At 55.2% G+C, this 25,688-nt stretch overlaps 2 protein-coding genes and 1 pseudogene across 2 annotated transcripts; 2 read left to right on the forward strand and 1 right to left on the reverse strand.

The window, feature by feature from the left end:
- The first annotated feature begins 380 nt into the window (after positions 1-380).
- Positions 381-1,242, forward strand: LOC149521220 (immunoglobulin heavy variable 1-46 pseudogene; annotated as a pseudogene).
- An 8,461-nt stretch (positions 1,243-9,703) lies between these two features.
- Positions 9,704-11,651, forward strand: LOC142821123 (uncharacterized). The gene is made up of 3 exons (XM_089774378.1): positions 9,704-9,749; positions 9,842-10,207; positions 11,335-11,651. The coding sequence occupies exons 1-3, from the start codon at positions 9,704-9,706 to the stop codon at positions 11,649-11,651; spliced, it is 729 nt and encodes a 242-aa protein (XP_089630504.1).
- A 3,458-nt stretch (positions 11,652-15,109) lies between these two features.
- LOC149521221 (olfactory receptor 6F1-like) lies at positions 15,110-16,081 on the reverse strand. The gene has a single exon (XM_089774379.1). It carries the CDS (start codon positions 16,079-16,081, stop codon positions 15,110-15,112), a length of 972 nt encoding a protein of 323 aa, XP_089630505.1.
- Positions 16,082-25,688: the final 9,607 nt, after the last annotated feature.

Below are 25,688 nucleotides of genomic sequence, written 5' to 3' on the forward strand. Positions count from 1 at the left end.
CACACATCCCTGGATTCTGTGTTATGTCAGTTTGACACCCATTTGCTGTCACATTGTCATAGCCCGACACTGGGCACCTTGACATTCACCAATTGTCCTTTACTCACACGGACGGCCCGCCGACATCACGGTAGCTTTCGTTTTGTCCTAGATCGGGGCCCAAATTCCATAGACCTGCTCTTGCCGCCTCCGTGGCTGCGTCCCTCCAGATTCGGAGGCCATTCATGAGTAAAGGCGGGCAAAGCCGAGGTTTTGTCATACCATGTAGCCACGCCCACATGCAAATGTGGGAGGAAATGTGCCTGATAAAGAACAGCCAGGGGGGCTCGCCAACAGGCGGCTGGTTTCCTGCTTTGCAGCACACAAGGTGGGAGAGGAGAATGGCAATGATCGGTCTGGGGTTCTGTTTCCTTTTGGCGGCTGTCTCAGGTAAGGGGATGGACGCCGGTGTCTGCCGGGCACAGCTGGGCTGGGGGAGCAAAGATGGTTTGAAGATGAAGACGTAGGAGGTGGATCAGGAACTCGGGATTCTAAATCGCAGCTCTGAGGAAATCGCACACGGTGGAATTTTAAACCTAAATAGGGTATTCTGATGCCCAATTTTCATTACTCTGTAGTAGGAATGCCGTACGCAGCTCTGAAAAACCTCCAGCCCAGTTATACCTCAGTTTCCCCTCTGCAAGAAGGATAACTGTACTTCTTCTGAACAGGAATATGCCATGGACAAATTCTTTATTATTAAAAGGCAGATCAGACCCTGTGATAAGGCAGGGAAGGGTACTTGGATAAGGCTGGGAAGAGGAGGAATAGAATGGAATTAACGGTATTTTTTTTTTATTGACAGGTGCCAGCTCCCAGATCCAGCTGACTCAGTCTGGGGTAGAAATCAAAAAGCCTGGAGAGTCCGTGAAGCTGACATGTAAAACCTCCGGCTACACATTTACCAGCAATTACCTTAGCTGGGTCCGGCAGGCTCCCGGGAAAGGCCTGGAGTGGATAGGATACATTGATCCCAGAGATAGTGAAACAGGCTATGCCCAAAATTTCCAGGGGCGATTCACCATCACCAGGGAGAACTCCATAAGTACGACCTGGCTGCAGCTGGGCAGCCTGCGAGCCGATGACACTGCCACGTATTACTGTGCTCGGTGCACAGTGACACAAACCGCAGCTACCGCCGTTGAAAACCCCCGCGAGGGGACCCAGGCTCCTAACTCTCCACATAGCCAACAGGAGCTGTGATCCCCGTACCTGTGGAGGCGCAGGTAAATACGGCATGTGGGGGCCGATCAGGAGCTAACTCTGACTATCGGAATCCGGCCCCCGGGCCAGTATTTGCCCACCTCTGGGCTCCATCAAGTTACAAGAGACAGGAAGCTACAAGGTGTATTTACCTTACCCGTGTGTTCATGGACAAACACCGGAAACGTGTCTGTTCCTGGCAGTCCCTGCTTCTCATCAGATGTGGATGCTCCATCTAAAGAGAGGTCACAGATTGGGAAAATGAAGTTCAGGGAGCAGAAGGGACCTGGCTGCTGTCACCCGGCAGGTCAGGGACAAAACCAGGAACCGCATGGACGTCTCCTGAGCCCCAACCTGGTGGTTGGGTGTCAGGGCCGACCCACAACATTTTGGCATGTGAAGCAGGGAGCTCAAATGACGCCCCCATGCTCCGTCGCTTTGGCCAAAACTTTGTAAGGTCTCAATACTGCCTTTTTCCTGTTCTTTGTTCCCTCCTTCCTCCAGCACAGCACTCCACCATCTCTATGCATCTAGAGCAGAGAGAATACCAGCAGCAGACACAATTTTCTATACACTGGGTCCTAGTGGCCCACCCAGTCTGGCACCTGAGACTGCCATCTCAGTTCCACTGATGGTAAGGCCAGCCCTGTTTGACATCACAGACCAGTCAGCTCCATATCCAGGAGGGCAGGCATGAGTCCTGTGGGGCTGCAGGCCAGACTAAAGGATCTTAGCACCTGGGTGTCCCTTTTTTTTGGTAAATGGGGACCACGGCAGTGCAACCTCCCTGCTCCCTATGTGTGATGGCATGTCGTCAGGGTTTTCCTGTCTCCTGCACCCCCGTAATGGCATGGATAGACTCCACCAGCCAGTAGAATAAAGGGTGTTTATTGCTTCTCCAGGATACAGCACAGCACAGATGTAATCTGGTTCCAGGGCAGGCCTAGGATGCCTCAGCCCCCCTTGAGATGGGGGAGACTGGGCCCCTAAATTCCATTCCCTTTCCCTAGGCTGTCTCCTCCATGCTCCCAGACAGAAACTAACCCCCTCACCGCCAGCCCTGCCCCCAGCCAGGGCTCCACTCCCCTTCTTCCCATTGTTCCACGTGTCTGAAGAGTTTCGAAGCCCCCTTGCATAATGACTCATACCCTGCCCTGCTGGGCCGTGCTGCAGACGGCAGCCAGTGGAGGTCACTCAGATCCCACTGCCCAGCATAGCAACCAGCAAGGTACGCCCCACTACGTCACAGTCAGTGCTTGGGGAGGGAGCGGCTCACAGGGTTGCACGGTGCTCGGAGCTGGGTCTGAGAGTGGAGGCCTGAGACGCTAGGACCTACTCGCCCCTCCCAAGCCTAGTAACCATGGAAACTGATCATAACAATAGATATTATTGTCCGGGGAATTCACCGGACATGCCGAGTTCCAGCTCCAAACGGGGCAGTGCGGGAGGGGGCTCAGGGCTGGGATAGGGAGCTGGGGAGCCAGGTGATTCACGCGAGAGCTCCATGAGTCCCAGCCAATGGGCGCTTTGAGGGCGGAGCCTGCAGGTGAGGGCAGAGAGGGGACCCCGCTAGTCTGGCGCTCGGGGATGCGGCTCCAGCCCTGTCACGCGCTCTAGGGGTTAGTGGCTGCAGCCCAGGGCCCCAGGATAAGGGCCGCCTGCAAAAAGATCTGCACTTGTAGTGGCCGGGTAATGTCTCTTCTCACCCCCCTCCCCCGCCCGCCCAGGACAGCCACGGAAGCACCTTTCTTAATCTGGGCCTGGGCGATATAAGTTATAATATATTCGATATAAATATAAATATTTATCCGGGTCTCTCTATGTCCCTGGTCATTCGGACTGTGGCTCTAGGGGCAGAGTTGGTCGTTGATTCGCCTCCTGAATCCCTGAGCGCTGTCCCTGGTGCGAGCCCTGCGGGACGAGGTTTAACACCCCCGCCCAAAGCTCCCCCCACGCCGCTGTGTGTCCCAGCCCCGCTCCCGACCTGCCACAAACCCTTCGGCTACAGCCCAGAACTTTCCAGCCTCCCAACTTCCCTCCCTCCCGCTGTTCGCTGCTGTGACTGGGGCAAATCCAGCCTGGCTCGCTCTGCCGGTCACACGGGGCGGCCTCTCGGCTGCACAGACCCAGCCAGGGGGAGCCGGCCCCCAGTCTCCCGCCCCGAGCCCCCTTTGCACAAATCCCCGCTCCGGTGACGAATCCTTTGTCTCCTTCGCCTTCGGTTTGTGTGAGCCTGGGTCACCCCCCGGACTGATTCCAAATCCTCATTCCCCGCCCGGGGAGAGGCTGCCGGACTCACCGCGCTCCCCAGCCCCTTACTTGTAGCCTTCCAGTGAGTGACCCAGCCCCGTGCAACCCTGTGACCCCGCCCCTTCCAGGCACCGACCTCCTGACCCGCTGTCCGCATGGACAGGACCTCGGACACCTCCACGCAACGGGATAACTACGTGACAATCGGGCCCTAAATTCAATACCGGGGAACCGGGCTCGAACCCGGCAGCTGCTTCTCCCCTTTAACTCATCTCCCTGGAGCTGGGAGCTGCACAGACACAGCGGGGCAGAGTCTGACTCCGCCCTAAGCCCCGAGCCAGCGATTCAGAGTTAAGGGAAGGAGCCTGGGTCCGTTATAAGCAGCGGGCCATGCAAATAGGGGAGAGAGGTTCCTGTTTAAATCTGTGCCTCTCTCTGCCCAGCCTGCACCCGCAGGGACAATCCGCAGCCCCTTGGCTCAGAGCAGGGAGCAGCCAGTCCCCGGAGAACTTTCCCCGCCAGCAGCAGAGACAATGAGACTTTGGGTCGCAGCTGTTTTCATTCTAGCAGCTCTGGAAGGTATTTAGTTCCCCGATCAAGTGGCAGAGCCCAGACAATTCTCGCTGGTTTTATGCCGGTTCTTCTAACATCCCTTTATTCCCAGGTGCCCGGTGCCAGGTGCAGCTGGTGGAGTCCGGAGGGGATGTGAAGAAGCCCGGAGACTCTCTGCGCCTCTCCTGCAAAGCCTCCGGCTTCACCTTCAGCAGCTCCGGGATGGACTGGCTCCGGCAGGCTCCCGGGCAGGGGCTGGAGTGGGTGGCTGCTATCAGCAGCGGAAGTGGGAGCAGCACGTTCTACTCTGATGCACTTGGGGGCCGATTCACCATCTCCAGGGACAACCCCAACAACCTGCTGCACCTGCCAATGACCGGCCTGAAGCCCGAGGACACCGCCCGCTATTACTGTGCGAGACACACAGCGACACGAAACCTATTGATGCTCCTGCAAAAACCCAGGCTGCAGAACCCGCGGCCGCCACGCGGGGGCAGCAGAGACACAAAGAACCGGGCGCTGGACACAGAACGGGAACGAGTTTCGGTGGGTGAAATACAAACCCGCGGGGAGATTTTAAATCTTTTCATTGCCAAGCAACGTTCCCCCCTTTGCTTCCCCAGGGCCTGCGGGGCAGACCTCGCCGGCTGCCTCTGCCAGTCCCTTTGGGGCGGGAGCCCAGTTTCCGCGGCCCCAGCTTCTAGCAGCAAAGGCTGGGATGTTAGTCGGTGTCTTTGCCTTGACTCCACGATTCCCGCCCTCACGAGCAGCACGTGGGCATCGGCTGTAGAGCCGGTTCTGGCTTGACAGGGCAGGGTGCTGAGCACAAGGAGCCCGGGCCGGGACCTATCCAGAGCCATGTGAGTATTCAGATGTGTCCGCGAGGAAGCAAATCTGACGAGGCAGTGAGGGCAGTGAGGGCAGAGAGAGGGCAGCGGCCTCAGCGAGGGCTACTGAGTTTGCTCACTTCGGGTGCGCATGCTCAGTGCACCCAAAGTCGCAAATTCAGAGAAGTTAGTGTTTCTGTCGCTGCACCGGCTCTGCGCTGCGATCTGGCCAGATGGCAGCGAGACAGACACGCGGACAAAGGGACAGACAGAAAACAGGGGCGGGGGCAGAGGGAGGTTTTTCCTGGATTGACACAAATCCCCAGGGTCACCTTCACTATCTAGATCGGCCCCCCAAAGGATTATTTTGTCTCACAAGACACAAGACTCCCTCCAACACGCAATAAGGGGAAGCGCCGCCCGTGGCCACATGGGGCCAGCAACATGCAACGTGTGAGCCCGGGGAGAAATGTTCCCTCATGAGTGACCGGCAAACACTGGTCCGGATCGTCTCCTCTCCGGCCGGGATTTGCACAGTACAGGGTTCATTGCCCGGCGGGTGTCTGTGGCCTCTGGGATCACGGAGGCCTGAGCTCTGGCTGTGGCCTCAAAATGCTACAGGAGTCACGTGACTATAACAACAACAGTAACACACGTGGCCCCGCACTGAGGGGCCAGAGCTAGTTACAGCGCCACGCACAGCGGCCGAGGTTCCCAGCCTCGAATGAAACTGCCCTGGTTTGTGCTGGCTGGAAATCTGGCCCCATTGATTCCATGGGAGCAATGGACAATTGATTCCATTGGATGGTTCCGTCCATTAACGTCATTGCAGCCACACTAATGTCATGGGCTGGAAATCTGGCTCTCCGCGAAATATTCTTGAAAAGCTCAGATAGAGATAAATACGGTAAAATGGTATTACGCTCTACTTAGCAGGGGTAGGTTCTCAGAGTTGTTGTAAGGGAGTTAAGCTGCCAAATCTTTCTAAATTTTGATGGCACCTGTGTTTCTAATTCCCTTGGGCTTCCTTGAAATCCCAGCCAATATGACAAAAGAAGGGGCATGATTTCTCTTATCCAAATATTCCTTCATTCCTAAGAAGGCTTCGCCATGCGCTTATGTTGGGCTGAGAATTTCAAAGGCCGTTAAGAGAGTTAAATGACTAAACGTTGTTTATTTAAACTGAGTTCGGGCATCCAGATACCTTCGGCGGTTTCACACTTAGCTGATCTGAGCTCACCCCCTGAAGGCGACAGCGGTCCCAGAGAGAGATTCCCGTGTAGGCCCGCGTCAGACCTGTTATATTCACATGGCGAAACTCGCAGGCAAATCCCTACTCCGGCGGGTTCCTGTTTAAATACCAATCCCTGGTTCTAGGCGCCTCAGATTCCCCAAAGACACAGACCCGACAGGTCCTGGGTGCTGGAGACAGTTTGGGCTTCACTGAATATGAACCTTCTACTGATTTTCCTGTTCATCCTGGAGGCCTTTTCAGGTACGTGCCTATTGGGGCCCGGAGGGATCCCTGCTGCACTGACTGTAGAAGACTGTACTGACTGTAGTTCGATGCCAGCCTAAGGGATTTAGGTGCCCGGATCCCAATGGAATTAGGTGGCAGATCACTCCATTAGGCGACATCCAAGGTATTTCATTTTCATATCCCCAGGGGTCTGTGGGACTGACTCACTCCGTCATTTCTGTGTTTCCCTCGCAGGTGCCCTCTCCCAAGTGACGCTGAAGGAAACGGGCCCGGGAGCGGCGAAGCCCGGGGAGTCCCTGACACTCACTTGCACCATCTCCGGAGACTCGGTTTCCACCGACAGCGCTGCCTGGCACTGGCTCCGGCAGCCCGCGGGGAAGGGGCTGGAGTGGGTGGGGCGCACGTGGTACAGCTCTGGCCAGTGGAACACTGAATACAACAGCCCGCTGCGGGGCCGAGCGACCCTCCCCGCAGACACCGCCAGGAACCAGGTCTCGCTGCAGCTCCGCGCGCTGACAACTGCGGACACCGGCACCTATTACTGCGCCCGGCAGCCTCACTCACACAGTGACACAGAGCAACGCGGGGCTAGTACAAAAAGGGGAAGCGGATTCTCACCGCCCCACTGAGACAATGGGAACGCAAAGAGCCGCGATCCCCCCTCGCTCCCAAACTCCGTGTGACTCGAAAGGCAGCGCCAAGGGGGCCGGGTGGGGAATCCGGCACTGAGGGCACCTCCCGGGCGGGTGCCCAGCCACCAGCCTGTGCCGGACTCCGGGGCTGTCAGCTGCGCAGAGCGGCGTTTGAACAGGCTCCGCCTCTTGCAGGAATCTGAACGCGGCTTTGTGGCGGCGGAGGGTGGCTGGGAACGGCCGAGGAACCGCCCCGGGGATCCGAGAATTCCCGCGGTCTAGCATCTGGGCGCAAAGTGTGACGTCAATGCCACGTGACTAGGTGTCGGCGCGCACAGCGTGAGGACCGGAACACGGGGCGAGAGCTCCTGACACCTGGGTTTGGTTCTAACAGCCAACAGCGTTGGGGCAGGTTCCATTCTCCGTGCCTCAGTTTACCAACCATTGACAGGGGGACACTAAAGCTCCGCGTCCCTTCCCAACACCCTGTGGCAGAGCTGGATGTTACCCTCAAAGACTGTCTGCACAAAAATGGGGAGCAGGTTGATTCTTAAACAGTCCCCCCCTACTCTTGGCCTCTCTCACCGAATGATTTCCAGCCCTCCGCCTTCTTCTGCGGAGTCCAGCAATGTGCCCCAGAGGAGTCACCGAGGCAGAGAGAGGGTTTGAGGTAGCTCAAGCTTAGCCCGAAACACTTTGGGTCCGATTCCTAAGATGTTCAACATTCGCATCTCTCAGTGACCCCGGCTGGATCTGGGGGTGGGCTTTACCCCGGGAACCAGATTAATGGATTTCGAGTTCAGATCCCAAAGACTCAAACTCCCAAACTCACCAGAAGCCACTTTGTCAAATGCGCTGGAAATGGAGCAAATTTCAGCCTTCCATAAGCACGCCAGCTGCGCTCAATGGAAGCTGCAGGTGCCCAGCGCCTCTGAAAATCAGCCCCCAAATGTCAGTGTCTTCGGAGAGGAAGGGGCTTTGAGGGAAAGGTGCTGGGCTCTGCCTCAGGACATGGGAGTAAATTGTCATCTCGGCTACAAACTCCCTGTTTAAACTTGGGGAGTTGAATTCACACCTGCCTCAGTTTCCCTTCTTCCCAAGTTGGCTCGTTAGCTCACTGGCACATGATTTTTTCCCCACCAGTGTGAGTATATGCAGCTCTCAGCACCTTGGAGAGTGATCTTAAATTACTAAAATCTCCTTGCTAGGTGGCACCAGAGGCGCGCACATCTGACAGCAGCCACCTCAGCCCATGCGGCGAGCGTTTAACGCTGCCCATAGGCAGCCCGGCCCCATCCCAGCCTTACATCAGTGGGTTCCGCTCACCCTAAGGACCGCACCACAGCGGGGCTGGGAGCTGTTGCTCCTCTGGGAGGAAACAGGGGCTTGGGACAGGTAGAGTAATCGGAGCTCGGCGCTGCGGGAATCGTGCGGCCATAGCCAGAGGCTGCAGAGAGAAGCTCAGGAATTTCTCCTCCCACCGGGGCTGCTCATTCCAAACCGGGACCAGCATCTCTGCAGACGCGGCCGAGAACCAAGTCTCCCTGCAGCTTCAGACACCGCCCCGTATTACTGCTCTTGGGACACAGGGACACAGAGCGCAGCGGGGCTGATGCACAAGGGGAGGCGGGTTGTCTGGAGTCACCGGGGCCCGATCACACTCAGTCTGAGGGGGAGACGCTGGCCGAAGGGGGAAACGGAAAGAACAAAAAAATCTCCAACGCAGCTCCTTGTAACACACCGAGCTCAGGTCCCCCGGGGGTAACTCTGACAAACTGTTTGTCACAAGCATCCGGGTCCCCTTCCCCTCGCTGGGGGGCAGCGATCACAGAGCCCTGCTGGGCGCTGGCTGCAGAGCGCGGCGCTGCCTTCCTCCCCGAGCAGCTTCGCTCCTCACCTGACACAATCCCAGGCCTCCTTTGGCTACAGCACAGAAACTTTCCGCCTCCCAACTTCCCTCCCTCCCGCTGTTCGCTGCTGTGACTGGGGCAAATCCAGCCTGGCTCGCTCTGCCGGTCACGGGGCGGCCTCTCGGCTGGACAGACCCAGGCAGGGGGAGCCCCCAGTCTCCCGCCCCGAGCCCCCTTTGCACAAATCCCCGCTCCGGTGACCGACTCCCGCTGCTTCCCCTTTGCCGCCTTCGCCTGCGGTTTGTGTGAGCCCGGGTCACCCCCCGGACTGATTCCAAATTCTCATTCCCCGCCCTCGCCTGGGGAGAGGCTGCCGGACACACCGCGATCGCCAGCCCGGGACTTGTAACTCTCCGGTGAGTGTCCCAGCCCCATGCCACCCTGTGACCCGACCCCTCCCCAGGAACTGACCCCCTGACCCGAGGTGCGCAGGGGCAGGGCCGGGAGCCCCTCCTCACAACTGGATAACTAGGTGACAGTCGGACCCTACATTCAATACCGGGGAACTGGGCTCACACCCGGAAGCTGCTTCTCTCCCCTTCAACCCCCCGCCCAGGGGCTGGCGCTGCACAGACACAGCGAGGGAGGGTCTGATTCCTCCCTGAGCCTGGAATCCAGTGTTAAGGGAAGGAAGTTGGGTCCGTTATAAGCAGCGGGAGAGAGGTTCATGCAAATAGGGGAGAGAGGTTCCTCTTTAAATCTGTGCGTCCTTCTGCCCAGACCGAATCCTCAGGCCTAATCCGCAGCTCCCTGGGTCTGAGCAGTGACCAGCCAGTCCGCTGAGAACTTTCCGCGCCAGCACCAGGGACAATGAGGCTTTGGGTCGCAGCTGTTTTCATTACAGCAATTTTGGAAGGTATTTAGTTCCCCGATCAAATATCAGAGCCAGGATCCCAGACAATTCTCGCTGGTTTTATGCCGGTTCTTCTAACGTCCCTTTATTCGCAGGTGCCCGGTGCCAGGTGCAGCTGGTGGAGTCCGGAGGGGATGTGAAGAAGCCCGGAGACTCTCTGCGCCTCTCCTGCAAAGCCTCCGGCTTCACCTTCACTGGCTACTGGATGGGCTGGGTCCGTCAGGCTCCGGGGAAGGGGCTGGGGTGGATCGGAGAAATAAATCCAAGTTCATCTTCCATCAACTATGCCCAGGCCTTCAAGGGCCGCTTCACCATCTCCAGGGACAACCCCAGCAACCTGCTGCACCTGCAAGTGACCGGCCTGAAGCCCGAGGACACCGCCCGCTATTACTGTGCCAGAGATACAGTGACACGAACCCTGCGGCTGCTCGTACACAAACCAGAGCTGCGGAACTTCCCGCGTCTGCCGCACGGGGGCAGCAGAGACACGCGCCAAACATCCCGGCCTGGGGCCCGCCAGGATGCAACGCTCTGACGTCACGGATTAACTCTTTCGTGTCCGTAATACGCTGCCCGCTCACCCCCATTCTGACCGGGAAGAAAGATGCAGTTTGTGCGGTGCAGGGACAATCCTGGAAACTGTCTTCAAACCACAAATAAACAAACCTCCTACCCCCGATGCCGCATTGCGGGCAAAACAATGGCCAAGTTGCATGAACCTTAAGGACAAAGCGATAGAAATAATCCCCATGCTCACCAATGGGCAGAGCCACTCGGGGCAGGAAAGTGTCACATTTGACCACGAAGCTGGAATCCGGGAAAAAAATCCACATTTATTCAGGTCACCTTCAAAACGGGGCTGTCAGGCCAGGGACTGGAGCCGAGATCCTGGAGCCAGTTCGCGGTTATACCCCTGCTCCGCCCACCCAACGTGACCCACCTCCAGAGAATGCAATGAAAGCGCTCGGAGCCCAGTTAACGTGCCACAAACCTTCCTGCCAGCGTGTGGTTATCGGGAAAAGAGCCTCGGCCAAAACTCTTCCAGAAACGGAACTCCTTGTCCTTGGGACTATCAGGCTGAGATTTACAAAGATCCCCTAGAGATCTTTGTAGGGGCGCCAACACCCCCCTTAATAAGGCAATAGGGACACCTAACCGCCTACCTAGCTACCTACCTGTACCTCCAATCCATAATCAATAACCCATAAGCAGACGTCAATAATCAATAACGGTTGAGTTTGGGACGCATCAGTCATGTGGGTTGGAACAGGGATGGGTGCGGAACAAATACCATAAATTGAGATTTTGAAACCGCCATAAAGATTTTAATACCCACACTCATCGTTTGTAATGGGAATTGGGTGTCTAAAAACTCAGACAGCACACTGAAAAACCTTCCTGCCTCAGTTTCCCCTCTTCAAAATGGGGATAACTGCCCCTCTCTACAGCACAGGAGGATGGTGCGCGTAGATTCTTTTTCACACAAGCTGATCAGCTTCTGCTGTGAGGAGGGGAACCGAGGGATTTGGGTAAACCTGGGAAGGGGGGGGGGACAGACGGGAATTAATTGTGTTTTTATGATTAACAGGTGCCAGCTCGCAGATCCAGCTGACTCAGTCTGGGGCAGAAATCAAGAAGCTTGGACAGTCTGTGAAGCTGACATGTAAAACCTCTGGCTACACCTTTACCAGCTTTTGCATCAACTGGGTCAGGCAGGCTCCCGGAAAAGGCCTGGGGTGGATGGGATACATCTGTCCTAGCGATGGTAGCACTGGCTACGCCTCGGCCTTCCAGGGCCGATTCATCATCACCAGGGACAACTCCATAAGCACGGCCTGGCTGCAGCTGGACAGCCTGCGGGCCGGTGACATCGCCACGTATTACGGGGCTCGGGACACAGTCTGAGGGGCCCTGGCTCCTGACGCCTTTTAGCCAACCCCGCCTGCGGGCGGAGAGCGAGCCGGGGAAAAAGGGCGCTACTCGGGGTGGGCTTCGGAGGGAGGGCACAGCGGGGAGGAGCGGTGCTGAACGGAACAGCCGGGCATTGGTCGCTGTGGGTTCCAGCCGGAGGCAGCTCTCGAGAAGGTCTCCCTGACTCAGGGGTTCCAGGCTCCCTTCGTACCTCCAGCAGGGCCCACCAGGGAGATTTGGTTCCAATTCTGGTTGCTCAAGTCGAGACACTTGTAAAAAGGGGCGGCTCCAGGTGGGGGCCCTGCCCGCTTCGGTTTAATCGCTTCCTGAGGCACAGAATCAGCCAGGTTGGGAGCAGGCTAAAGCCAAGAGCCCCGTTCCGTTGTGTCAGCCTCCGGCCAGGGGGGTCTCAGATCTAGTCTCTCAGTTTCTGTCCTAAAAACGCTACCGGCTTCAGTGACATATTCCTGCAATAATCGCATCCACCTGCCAGACACCAGCAGGAGACACCAGCTGACCAGCAGGGGGAGCCCGCGAGCTGCAAATACTGGACAATTCACCCGTCAAGACATCTTCCAGGGACTTAACTACAGGACTGTCCCGTTAAAAACGGGGCGGGTGGTCACCCTATTGACAGAAATGTATTATCGTGGGGGAGGGATAAACTCAGGTGAATGCGGCAGGCGGTGCCAGCAGGGGGCGCTCTCAGGCAGGGAGGCAGAACGACAGGCAGCCAGAAAGAGACCAGGCAGACTGTGTGTTGTAGAGGGGTCAGGGTGCGGAGGTGAGTTAAAGGGTTATGTCATCCCTCCCCATGGGCACCCCAAAGAGGGGTTCCTCAGAGGGGAGATTTCAGGCTGCGGTGCTGAAGCCCCAACTCCCTGCACCTGCTGTAGGGCTGAAATGTTGATCCCTGCCAACCCCTTCCATGCTGAATTCCCAGCGCCCCCCTGGCTGAAGCCCCGAACCCGGTGCAACCCTCTGAGTTTCCAGCACCTCTCCAGGCTGTATCCGTAACCCGCAGTGCCCCTTGAATTCACAGTACTCGTCCCCCTCCCCCCATTGAAGCCCTTATCTGTGGCGCCCCCCTGAATCGCCAGCACACAAACATCCTGTCGAAGGCCCAGTCCCTGCCCCCTCCCACCTCCCAAACCATGAATGCTGCGGCCCAAGCCGGGAGTGGCAGGGCTGAGTCCTACAGGCCCAGTGCTCCCTGTAGGGGGGAAGTCTCCAGAGCCAACGGGCAGATTTGCGGGGCTCTCTAGCAAGTGCAGCTCAGTCCCGGGAGAGCCCCACGGCTCTTTGACTCCCTGGGACCGGCCAGGTCAGAGGCAGGAGCAAAAGCCACGGGAATCGCTCCCCCGTTTCTAGTAAAATCTCCTGTAGTGAAAGTGCCGCGTGCTGATCAGCAGGTGGCGCTGTTGCTCCAAAGGGAACCGACTAGCCCAGAGAAGAGCCCCCTGCCCGTACACAGATCGATGCGCTCCCGAAAGGCCTTGGGAATGTGAAGAAGCCCGGAGACTCTCTGCGCCTCTTCTGCAAAACCTCCGGCTTCACCTTAAGCAGATATTGGATGGGCTGGGTCCGGCAGGCTCCCGGGAAGGGTTTAGCCAGATTCACGGCTTGACCACATACTATAGTGACTAGGTAAAAGGCCGATTCACCGTCTCCAGAGATGACCACAGCAGCCTCCTGCACCTGCAAATGACCGGCCTGAAGCCCGAGGACACCGCCCGCTATTACTGTGCGAGACACAGGCTGGTTGAAATACTCAGGCGGCAGAATCGTTCTTCCCTGCGCCGCGCGGGGGCAACACTTCCACTGGGAATCCTGCGCCAGGCGCAGCAACAAAGTCACCAGGCTCCAGCTCCTTATAGTCTGTGTGATCAGGTCTGAACTTGCCACTGCTGGGAACGCAGATCTCTGCTGTATCCCCGCGGGCAGCAGGAAAATATGAGCAGAGAAGAGCAAAGGGCGTTTACAAGTGAAGTGCGGAAGCTTTTGGGGGATTGGAGTCAGTTCCCAGGTCCAGCTGACCCAATCTGGAAGCAAGCATTTCTGGAAAAGGGCTTTTGCCTGAACGGGAACATCAAAGCATTTGCGCAAGAAGCACTGATTTCCGACAGTAGAAGGTCAGTGCTTTTGCGCAAAATCAAGCGGCCAGTGTAGACAGCTGGCAAGTTTTTCTGCAAAAGCAACCACTTTTGCGGAAAAACTTGCCAGTCTAGACGCAGCCCTGGCCAATATAGTTGCTCTCTCGTGCAAATACTTTATCGCAAGAACTCTTGAGTTAAAGAGTATTTGCGCAAGATCATGCCAATGTAGAGGTAACATTTGTGTTTGACATATATTATTTAAAAATAAATCCTGGCCAACAAACCCCCAGTTGGGGCCAAGCCTCCATCTGGCTGCAGCATCATAATGCTCTGGCACCCCTCCCCCAAACCTGAGCCTATCATACACTGGAACCCCATGTCCTGAGCTTCTCACATCCTCAAACTCCTGCACCCCCACATCCCCAGTTTTCTGTCACAACACTCCTCCACCATCTAAAACTGTGTCCTGAGCACATCATACTCCCCAGCCTCCCTGCCCTGAGCCCCTCATGCACCCCAGCCCAAACTCCTGCACCCTCACAGCTACAAGCCTGCATCTTGCTCACAACCTCAACCTTCCCCCTAATCCCAAAACTGTCCTACCTGGGGACCCCTCGGCCAGCATCCTCTTCTATACTTCCTTCTGCATCCAGATTCCCTCCCCGAGCTTGCACCTCTTACCCCTTCCTCGTGCATTTTTTGTGAGGTACAACAGCAGTGGCGACAGCATGAAGAGCCAGGGCAAAGTCATTAAGCTCCCTTTCCCTCCCCTTTCCACCCTCCCCCGCAAAAAAGGGCCCGGGGAAAAGTTATTAACCAAAGAAAAACAACAACAAAAAACCCACAATCCGTGCCCTGGTACGGATATACTATCATCTATTTTCCACCCGAACGGTGATGGTTTATTTTTTTCCCAACAACTTTGTGTCAGCACTTCACACTGCTATTGTGGCTCCTTGTCTGGAATGGTTTGGCCACCCCGGTGTACTGTCTTCTTGGACTGGACACATGCATCCTGCTGGGTTGGCTCTCAGCGCAGAGCTGGCCCAAGGCACAGGTCGCACAACAAACACCTGCACCTCTTTCTGAGCTCAATCTTTCCAGATCTTTTCATTTTGTGTAGACACCACTTCATGCCCCTGCAGCCTGTTGGTACGTCCCTGGGGCCATCGGCCACTGGTCCTAAATATCACGGAGCGAGGGTTTTGAAAAGGTCCCTGCACCCCCATTGCTCCCAGGGCTGTGACTCTGCAAGCACAGGGCAGGAAGGTCAGAGACACAAGTGGAAATAGAACCTTCTATTTGGTAGGCTTTGACTCTAGCCCTACCCTGGCCCATGCTGCAGCTATTCCATTTTCACCTAAGTAAGCCAATGGGCCAGTATATTGGAACTCTTAATTTCCTGCATGTTTTGCACAGGGTCTCCTGAACCTCCCTGTTTCTCAGGGCGTAGATGAGTGGATTGACCAGCGGTGTCAGGACGGTGTAGGAGACTGAGAGAACTTTCTTGAAGTTGCTCAGGAGGTCGGTGGTCGGGAACATGTAGGCAGCCAGGATAGTTCCATAGTAAATGCTCACCACAATGAGGTGGGAGGAGCAGGTGGAAAATGCCTTTTGCCTCCCGGTGCTGGAGGGGATTCTGAGGATGGTGCTGATGATGCAAATGTAGGATAGCAAGATGAGCAGGAAGGGGACCAGTATTAAAATCAAGCAGGCTGCGAATGCCAACGTGTCCATCAGCAGAGGGTCATTGCAGGAGAGTTTTACAAGGGGAATAAAGTCACAAAAGAAATGGTCGATACCATTGGGGCCACAGAAGGTTAACTGGGATATTGACACTGTGACTATACCACAAGCAATGAAGCCACCTAGCCAAGATGCCCCAGCAAGCTGGAGGCAAGACCTGCCACTCATCTGGGCTGCATAGTGCAGCGGGTTGCATATGGCAAGATACCGGTCATAGCACATCACTAATAGAAGAAGGCATTCTGTGGTGGCCAGAGCACAAAAGAAATAATATTGTGAGAGACACCCAGTGAAGGAAATTGTCCAATCTCTAGCCAGGAGCCCGGCCAGCAGCCGGGGCAGGAGGGTTGAGCTGTAGCAGATCTCTAAGCAAGACAAGTTGCCCAGGAAGAAGTACATGGGGGTGTGAAGGTGCCGATCTGCCACAACCAGCACCAAGATAAGGCTATTCCCAGCCATGGTCACCAGGTAGATCATGAGGAATAGGAGGAAGAGAGGAAGCTGCAGGCCAGGAAGATCCCCAAATCCCAGAAGGATGAATTCTGTAACAGATGTTTGGTTTCCTTGTTCCTGGTTTTCCATGGGGTGTGTCTGTGAGACAGAAACAGGGTCACTGCGAGCAACATTCATTACAATATGGGAGCCTTGTCTTCATCGCCTGCCTCTGGCAGCCCTGGCACGGTAGCAGAGTGAGGAATGGAGGGCAGGGGAGGGAATCACCGTCTCTGGGCCCCAGGGACAGGTTGAGTACCTGAGAGAGGGCGGGTGAGACAGACAGTGTCTTTCCACACCAGGAATGTCTCAAGAGATAGCGCCGAGCACTCAAACCCTGCGGAGCTGGGCTTGAATAGGGGGTACAGATGCTGTGTCAGACAGTCACTGCCTGGTGGGTAAAAGCCAAGTGAGGGAGGGGCCGCTCCACTGGGGAGCTGGGCCAGGAGGGGATATTTGACAGGGGACTCTAGCAGAGAAACCAACCAAGCAAATGGTCCTGGGACCTGTAAGGGCCGGTGTGAGGGGTTTTCCCGTCGGCCTGGTCCCTGATTCTGCTCCTTTAGGCAGAAAGCAGCAGGGCACAGTCTGAAGAGCAGACAATGAGACTTGTATTGGGCCATCGTACAAACAGTGGGTTTTCCAAGCCCTGTGCACCAGTCAGGCACATCTCTGTGGGCTGATAGAGTTTTCCTCTCCCCCAGCTACCACGATTCACCCAATAGACCCCTTCCTGTAATCCCCAGCCGCAGACACCAATGGGCTCCCCCGTCCCTCTGCTATGTTTCAAACTCCCATGCTGCAGAGCTCTGACTGGTTCCCTCTTCCTCATTTCCCTATTCCCGGTGCCCCATCCCCCCATTCCCAACTCCTTTCCCACTCCTTCTTCTTATTCACAGGCCCAGAAACACCCACCGTGCACCCCCAGTCACACCTTCTAGACGCCATGTTCCATTCGGAGGGGCCATGAGTTAGGATCTGCATCCCACCGTGGGAAGGAGAAGGAGGGAGGCTGAGTGGGTCAGCATTTCTCTGGTCACTGAGTCTTTGAGCTCCTTGCCAACTTTGCCCCTCGCATGTGGCTGCAGGGCCTGAATCTGAGACACAGACGTGGGGCAGTCGGGCAGCGCCATCCCACCGGTCCCTGTCACACTGTGAGCTCTGTCCCAGGTCTGCCTCGTGGGCCCACAGGCTCCGCCTGGTGGTGGGAACGTGGCACCACATCACTTTTCCCTTTGTCCCGCACACGTCTGGGGGGAGGGGGCGATGCGAGTGTCTCAAAAGTTAAACCCCCAAGAATCTCTCAGACTCACAAACTGGCTCAGATGCTAATGGGGGGGGGGGAAGAGAAACCCCTCCTTGAACTAGGCAGCAAACAGCAGCTCCCAGTCCTCCTGCCCTTTGACATTTACAGTCTGTTCTAGGGTGCCGGGTATTGAAGACAGTCTAGCGGAGAACAACCAAAATGATTGAGGGGCTGCAGCTGCCTCCTTCTCCTCCTAGCCCTGGCTCTGGATGGACACTGCCCTGGGCTAGATCAGCTGCCGTCCCTGCACCTAGCCCACGATGTCGTGCCCTCCCCCTCGGTGATGCAAGGGACTCGCTGTATCTCTGCTTTCACAGGTGGGGTCTCCTCACAGCCCCGTGTTGGCACTGACCTACCCATCCCCACAAAGGTAAACAATTAAACTGGTTACAAATGGGGAAAAGACATAAAATCAAAGATTAGTCCATAAGATTGCAGGAAATCCTTTCCGCCAGACTGGTCCTAGCCAACGTCTCCTCCCTGGCCTGAGACAGCAGCGATTCTCAGCTCTGCATTCCCTGCCTCATCCCACCCCCTCTTCATGGCCCTGCGAGGTCCACCAGGCAGGGAAGGACTGTCACTGTGCCGCAGGGAGGGGAGTGGAAAGCAGGCCCAGTGTTTGCAAGGATGCCTTGGGCGCAGGATATCAGCTGGGAAACTAACACAGAGAGGCACAGATTAGCCAATAAGTTCTTGGACTGCACTGAAGATAACTTTTTATTTCAGAACGTTGAAAAAGCTACTGGGGAAGCTGCTCTAGATTTGATTTTAACAAATAGGGGGGAACTGGTTGAGAATTTGAAAGTAGAAGGTAGCATTGGTAAAAGTGGTCATGAAATCATAGAAATCATGAATCTCAGGAATGGGAGAAGGGAAAACAGCAAAATAGGGACAGTGAATTTCAGGAAAGCAGATTTTGGTAGATAAGGTCCCATGAGAAGCAAGACTGAGGTGAAAAACAACTGAAGAGAGTTGGCAGTTTTTCAAATAGACATTATTAAGGGCCCAAAAGAAAGCTATTCCACTGCATAGGAAAGATAGAAATTACGGAAAAAAGACCACCTTGGCTTAACCAGGAGATCTTCCATGATCTAAAAATTAAAAAGGAGTCACATAAAAAGTGGAAAATAGGACAAATCAAATGATGAATATGAGTAAGCAATAGAGCTATGCAGGGGCAAGATTAGAAAGACAAAGGCACAAAATGAGCTCAAATTAGCTGCAGACACTGGCATGATTTTCCGAAAATGCTTTCAATGGAAAATTTTCCATTAAAAGAATTTTTGGAAACGCGCGTCTAGATTGGCAGGATGCTTTTCCGCAAAAGCACTTTTTGCAGAAAAGCGTCCGTGGCCAATCTAGATGCGGTTTTCCGCAAAAAAGCCCAGATCGCCATTTTCACGATCGGGGCTTTTTTGCAGAAAACAGTACTCTGCTGTCTACACTGGCCCTTTTGTGGAAAAATCTTTCGGAAAAAGACTTTTGCCTGAATGGGAGCAGCATAGTATTTCCAGAAAAGCACTGATGATTTTACATGAGATCGTTAGTGCTTTTCCAGAAATTCAAGTGGCCAGTGTAGATAGCTGGCAAGTTTTTCTGCAAAATCATGTGATTTTGCGGAACAATTTGCCAGTCTCGACACAGCCAAAGGGAAATAAGAAGACTTTCTATAAATATATAAGAACCAAGAAGAAGACCAAGGACAGGGATGGCCCATTGTTCAGTGAGGAGGGAGAAACAGTAACAAGAAACTTAGAAATGGCAGAGGTGCTTAATGACTTCTTTGTTTGTCTTCACCGAGAAGTCTGATAATGAAGGAATGCCTGACATAGTGAATACTAGTGGGAATGGGGTAGGTTTAGAATAGTGTTTCACATCCAGTGGTATAAGTACCCTCAGGGGTACTTGAGAGAAGTCTGGGGTGTACATCAACACAACTGTAATCTGGAGAAAACCAAATACAAATTAGATGGGGCTACTCTAAGGTGGGTGCATAACTGTCTGGAAAACTGTTCTCAGAGAGTAGTTATTAATGGTTTACAATCCTGCTGGAAGGGCATAACAAGGAGGGGGTGTCTGTTTTGGGACTGGTTCTGTTCAATATCTTCATCAACAATTTAGATACTGACATAGACAGTATGATTATTAAGTTTGCAGATGATACGAAGCTGGGAGGCGTGGCAAGTGCTTTCGAGGATAGGGTCATAATTCTAAATTATCTGCATAACCTGGAGAAATGGTCTGAGGTAAATAGGACAAATGCAAAGTCCTCCTCTGAAGAAGGAACAATCCGTTTCACACACAGAGAATGGGAAGCGACTGTCCAGGAAGGACTCCTGCAGAAATAGATCTAGGGGCCATAGTGGACCATAAGCCAGTGTTGTCTTCAAATCGTCATTGTCAAGTCCACGTCGAGTCTCAAGTCACAAACAATGAACCCGAGTCGAGTTTCAAGTTGAGTCACCTAGGCAATTTAAGTCAGACTTGAGTCAACAACTCTGCCACGAGCTAAATATGAGTCAACACTATGACAGTGCTGCAAAAAAAGCAAACATGATTCTGGGCTCATTAACAGGAGTATTGTGAGCAAGATAGGAGAAGTAATTCTTCCACTCTACTCTGCCGTGATTATGCAGTTCTGGGCACCACAGTTCAAGAAAGATGTGGAGAAACTGGAGAAGATCCAGAGAAGAGCAGCAAGAATGATTAAAGGCCTTGAGAACATGACCTATGAGGGAAGACTGAAATAACTGGGCTTGTTTAGTTTGGAAAGGAGAAGACTGAGAGGAGACATGATAGTGGTTTTGAGGTATCTAAATGGGTGTCACAAGGAAGAGGGAAATATTGTTCTCCTTTCCTTTGAGGATAGGACAAGAAGCAATGGGCTTAAATGGCAGGGTGGTTAAACACTGGAATAAATTGCTTAGGGAGGTGGTGGAATCTCCGTATCTGGAGATATTTAAGAGCAGGTTACATAGACATCTATCAGGGATGGTCTAGACAGTAGTGGGTCCTGTTGCGAGGGCAGGGGACTGGATTCAATGACCTCTTGAGGTCCCTTCCACTTCTAGTGTTCTATGATTCAATTATTCCCATCCTGGCTTTGCCCCTAGCTCTCTCTGGGACTCATTGGGCCATTAGAAAGGCTCTGCCACTGCCCGAGAATGGGCTTGTTGGCAGTGTGGGATACTACAGCGTTAGCTGCCCAAACACCTCCAGAGATCAGTCCCTCTGTGTGCGGTACACCCTGCTGCCAAGCTGGGCTGGTGGCAATGCACTGGGGCGGCGGAGGAGAGACACGTTCCAGAGAGTGCGGTGCCCAGATACCAGGGTGACAGAAGCAAGGGAAGTTGTGAGCTGAAAGCTCTTGGCTGATCTGAAATCCTCTCCTTTTGGGTGGGAGGGTTGCTAGAAACCAGCGCCCCGCGCCCCATGAACACCCTCCCCCCCCCCACTAGTGTCCTACCAAACCCACGTTGCTTCCGAACCCTGAAGCGCCAGGGAGCAGGGAGGAAACGGCTGATTTACCTCCAAGGCAGGTCAGGCAGCAACGGGATCCCGGCTCCCACCTCCGCACGCAGCGTCTCAGGGCCAGAGGCAGGTTCCTCCGCCCATCTCTGCCCGGCGCGTTCCCCTGCGCCCCGGCCCAGTCAATGGAACGTCAGAGCCCAGAGCAGCGACCGAGGCTCCTTCGCTCTGTCCGGTGATGCGCCGCAAGCCTCAGCCCTGCGCCAATTGTGGAAAATCTTCTCCGCTGCGCTGTATAGCCTGCTGCGGGCAGGGGCTGCCTTCCCAGGTGCCAGTCCCACGGGGAACATCACCGGCGAGGAAAGTTGGTGTTTGGTCTGTTTCTAGATGACATCAGCAGATGCAAACTTCTAGTCTCAGAGGCAAAATCCCAGGAAGGGGAGAAACTTTGAGCTCTAAAGCAGCAGAGCCACGGCAGACTCCAGGGATGGAGTCAAACGGGCGAGTCACTTGTCCAAGCGGGACTGAGTCCCTTCCAAAGAGAAACCACGGCAGCCGAGCAAGTCCAAGTCTGCACAGGAAACCTCAGGAGCTGTGACTGGGGCTTAGCTGGCGCGGCCGTGCTTCCCAGGCAAGGCATGAGACAGGCCCAGAGGTTTGCGCAGCAAACAGGCCCGTAGGAGGGAGGCGGCTAAGAACCCGCGCGGCTCGTGCGTTTCTCCCTCTCAGCCGGCGTCGAGGCGGGAGGAGAGTGACACCTGCCCGGATGGAGGTTTTGCGCTTGGGCTCGGGGCTCAAGCCCTGAGGCCGAGGCCGCGGCGCGGCTGCTGGGAGACGGGCTCCTGTGACACGGCCCGGCCCCTGAACCTTGCCGGCCACAAGTTGACCTCACTGATTTGCTCTCCTACTTCTCGGTGTCCTGCCTCCCAAATGCTGATCAGTCTAGTGAAAGGTGACAGTTTTCTCTCTTTGTTTGGGGAGCAATGGTCTTGTATTTGACCTCGGAGGCAACAAGCAATATGATTAGAAGCAGCTCCTGCACGCAATAGATAAAAACAATCACACAGAAAGACAGCCTGGAAGTGCTCAAGGGAGGAGGTTGATGTTGTGGAAGCTGATAGCTCGTCAGCATCCACACCCCTCCGAGGGCCCTTCCCTCTGATTTGCCTCCTGTTCTCGCCAGACAAGTGTTCTCCTGCAGGGTTTGACCCAACGTTCTCTGAGCGAACGAGACTCTGTTCTGCTCGCAGCGGCTTTCGAGCCAAGCTAGAACCATGTCTCGGACACTGGGGCCTCCTGCAATCTCTCCTTTCGGACATGTCAGTCCGGGCCCCGGTGCGCTGTGCTAGGCGCTGCACGTTTGTCTTTACCCAGACCGAGTCCGCTCAGAGCCTTAGTCACAGTCATTCCGGTGCCAATGACAGATGTTTGTACCTTAGAAAGAGGGACACTTGTACATTACGCTACCAGCCCGTTTCACTCTTCTCTGTCCAGGCTGCCCCTGCGATCACAGCTCCCAGAGCCCTGTGTCCGGGCAAGAACCAGCTATTGGCTCGGAGAACCTTCCCCTCCTCAGGGCCGGCTCTAGATTTTTTGCTGCCCCAAGCAAAAAAATGGTGGCCGCCCCCCGTTTTTTGTTGACTTTTACACATTCTCGCACTTTGCAATTTTTGTGTTTGTTTGTCTTTGACTGTTTAAAATTAAAAAAATGAAAACAGAAAATTTGTAGTTAGTGAAATAAAACAGTTTCCTACTAGTGTCCTCATTTAATGTTAGCAAAATCACAATTACAAACTATTTGGGTTCAACTCTACACTGTAATGAAAAACGTTAGTGTCTTCCCAAGCACCCAGTTTCTCCTAAATTAAAAGAATTGATATGAACTGAATTATTCTGATTTTTATACTTGCGTAGCCTTTTAGTGATTCAGTAAACTCTACATTTTTTGCAATGATACTTTCAATAATAATTACAAATTGTCTGTCAGACTGGAACACAGAGCGCAGGGACAGTCTGAGTCCCGGTTCTTTCTTCCCGGGAAATACAACGGATCTGGGAAACACCATCCCCGCTCCGCCCCCGCTACACAAGAGAATCCAAACGATACCAATGGAACTAACTCGCTCTGCCTCTTCTGGGGAGAGAGGGGGCCTCCTGGGGATCCCACAGTGCGCACTAGGGGGGAGGCGGCTGCGCTGGGAGTCAGACGCGGGGATCTGTCCCTGGCTCTGTCACTCCCCTGCTTCTGGGACAGTCCCTGCCATCGCTCTGCCTCTATTTGTCCTGAGCTCGCCCGGAACCTTTCCACTCCGAGCCCCTCCACACAAATCCAACTCCACCGACCGAGTCCTGCTGCTCCCGCCTTGCCGCCTTCTCCTGCGCTTTGTGTGAGCCCGGGTCACCCCCTGGACTGATTCCAAACCCTCATTCCCCGCCCGCGCCTGGGGAGAGGCTGCCGGACACGCGAGCTCTCCAGCCCACGACTTGTAACCCTCTAGTGTTTCCCAGACCCCTTGTATTTCCCGGGAAGAAAGAACCGGGACTCAGACTGTCCCTGCGCTCTGTGTTCTCCTCTGACAGACAATCGCCCCGCCCCGGTCACTGCCCGACAGGAGCGTGTGGGCCGTTCGCATCCATCCGCATGTGTGTCCTGATCTCTGAGGGGCCCCGCTCGCCCTGCTCCTCTGTCTGTTCCAGCCTCGTTCAACCTTGTGACTACACTGACCCTATGTCCGCACGGGCGGGGTCCCCGAAACCTCTCTCTCCCGGACCAGAGGAGCTGATGAAAATTAAGCCCCTCACTGATGACCGAGAACCTGCGTTCAGACCCGGCAGCTGATTCTTTCCCCTAGATACTCCATCGCCCGGGGGTCCTGCGGGCCATGGCTGTGATGCCTGGCCTGGTGGTGCTCGGGGGCAGGGGGCACAGCTGTCGGACTGGTGGTCTTCCTCTCCCCATCCAGATCTGGGACCAAGGGCTGGGGGAGGGGCTTGGGGCAGAGGGACCACTTACCTGGGCTAGTGGCAGGCAAAATGGTGAGCTCTGCCCCCAGCTGGCCTCCCCCTGACACTGCAGGATTTGTCTCCTGCACTCACTGCCCCCAGTGGTGACTGTGAATGTCACATCCCTCCTGTCTCTGCCCCCTCCCTTTCCAGGTTTTGGAAAACAATCGAAATCCAGGCACATCCCGTTTTTCTGGCACAACCAAACCTTGACATTAGGAGAAGAGGAAATTGCCTACAAAAGTTGAATCCAGATTGGATTTCTGCTTTCGGATCACAATGGAATCAGCGCACAAATGAGACACGTTGCCTCTTTAATTGATTCATCTAATTTGACAGACACGCAAAATCCCAGGCTGTGGAATCGCTCTTCCCACGGAAGCCGCGAGGGGGCAGTAGAGGAACAGGCTCCGGGATAGAGCAACGAACTTGGGTGCATGTAACACAAACCTCCCGCACATGTTAACTCCTCCGTTGCCGGACAATGTCTCACCTTGGGTGCAACGATCCCTCGCCACGTCCGGGAACTTCAATCCGGGGCGAATCCCCTTCTGAGTCACCCTCCCCACCAGGGTCTGGTACGTTGGCTCCGCCTCCCCAGCCCACCTGGGTCTCGTTTCCCTCCAGCTCAGCTGGTGTCAGGGGGCGGAGCTGAGACTTCCCAGGCCGCCCGCAATAAGGTCCCACAATTTCACGCAGTCACCCCCTGGAGGTAAAAGGACCCGCACTTCGGCCATTGATGACGTCACTCGCGGGTACCCAGGTCAATGAGGGCAGTCACGTGGCTAAGGGCTGTAAAATAAGACGAGACTAATCGCTCAGAGCCTGATGCGCAGGGGGACGCAGGGCCGGACTGCGTAGGGGTCGGGGCAAAAGGGACACCAAAGGGCTCCCCCCTGAGACAAGGCCCGATGCTACCCTGGGCCGCCTGTGAAATCCCCGCCCTAAATTAGGCGTCACCTGAATTGCAATGGGCCGGTTTGTATCGTTGTGTCCGGCCAGGGGAGGGAGGGAGGGAGGGAGGGAGGGGCGATCTCTTCGCTTCTCCCTTGGGGAAAAGTATCTTCCCGATCCCTCCCCCAAGCGCTGCGCGCCCATCCCGAGGGCCTGTCCGAGCCCCGCTCTGTAAGGCCAGGAAACATCCCCCACATCACTCGGGGGAAGGAACGTGTCTCTTATAAGGCTGGGGGTATGCAAATGAGAGAGTCAGTGTCCTCTTTAAATCTGTCCCTCCCTCTGCCCAGGCTGCACCCGCACAGACGATCCGCAGACCCTGTGTCTGGGCAGGGACCAGCCAGTCCCCTCAAAGGTCCTTGAACAGCAGAAAAATGAAAAAGTTTCTCCTTTTGCTTGTCGCCGTAGCCGCTTTCCCAGGTATTTTCTACGGGAAGAGTTGGGATACTATTGTGTTATTGCTGCTTTAGTCCCCGTATTAACACCCGGTTTTTATTCCCAGGTGCCCGGTCCCAGGTGCTGCTGGTGGAGTCCGGGGGGGATGTGAAGAAGCCCGGAGACTCTCTGCGCCTCTCCTGCAAAGCCTCCGGCTTCACCTTTGACGACTACTCGATGAGCTGGGTCCGGCAGGCTCCGGGGAAGGGGCTGGAGTGGGTCGCCGTGAAAGGCCGATTCACCATCTCCAGAGACAATCCCAACAACCTGCTGCACCTGCAAATGACCGGCCTGAAGCCCGAGGACACCGCCCGCTATTACTGTGCGAGACACACAGCGAGGAGAAGCCGGTCTGAGCCCAGACACAAACCTCCCCCTGCAGTGAGCAGCGAAGCCGTTTGGCGCTGGGGGCGCCCAAGCTCCATGCAGGAAACGAAACCGAGTTCAGAGAGAGGCTGGGAACAGCAAACCCCTTTCACTGGCGTTCTCAGCCCTCCGCCTTGAGGGGCGTTAGCCTCCCGGGACAGGGCT

The sequence above is a fragment of the Pelodiscus sinensis genome, chromosome 30 (genome assembly GCF_052426305.1).
Source record: "Pelodiscus sinensis isolate ZL-2025 chromosome 30, ASM5242630v1, whole genome shotgun sequence".
Taxonomy (NCBI): Eukaryota; Metazoa; Chordata; order Testudines; family Trionychidae; genus Pelodiscus; species Pelodiscus sinensis.

Bases quoted from the DNA above. Each gene is read 5' to 3' on its own strand.
- LOC149521221 (XM_089774379.1), bottom strand. From the start codon at position 16,081: ATGGAAAACCAGGAACAAGGAAACCAAACATCTGTTACAGAATTCATC.
- LOC142821123 (XM_089774378.1), top strand. From the start codon at position 9,704: ATGAGGCTTTGGGTCGCAGCTGTTTTCATTACAGCAATTTTGGAAG. The intron at 9,750-9,841 runs GTATTTAGTTCC...CTTTATTCGCAG, and splicing joins CATTACAGCAATTTTGGAAG to GTGCCCGGTGCCAGGTGCAG. The intron at 10,208-11,334 runs GTCTGCCGCACG...TATGATTAACAG, and splicing joins AGAGCTGCGGAACTTCCCGC to GTGCCAGCTCGCAGATCCAG.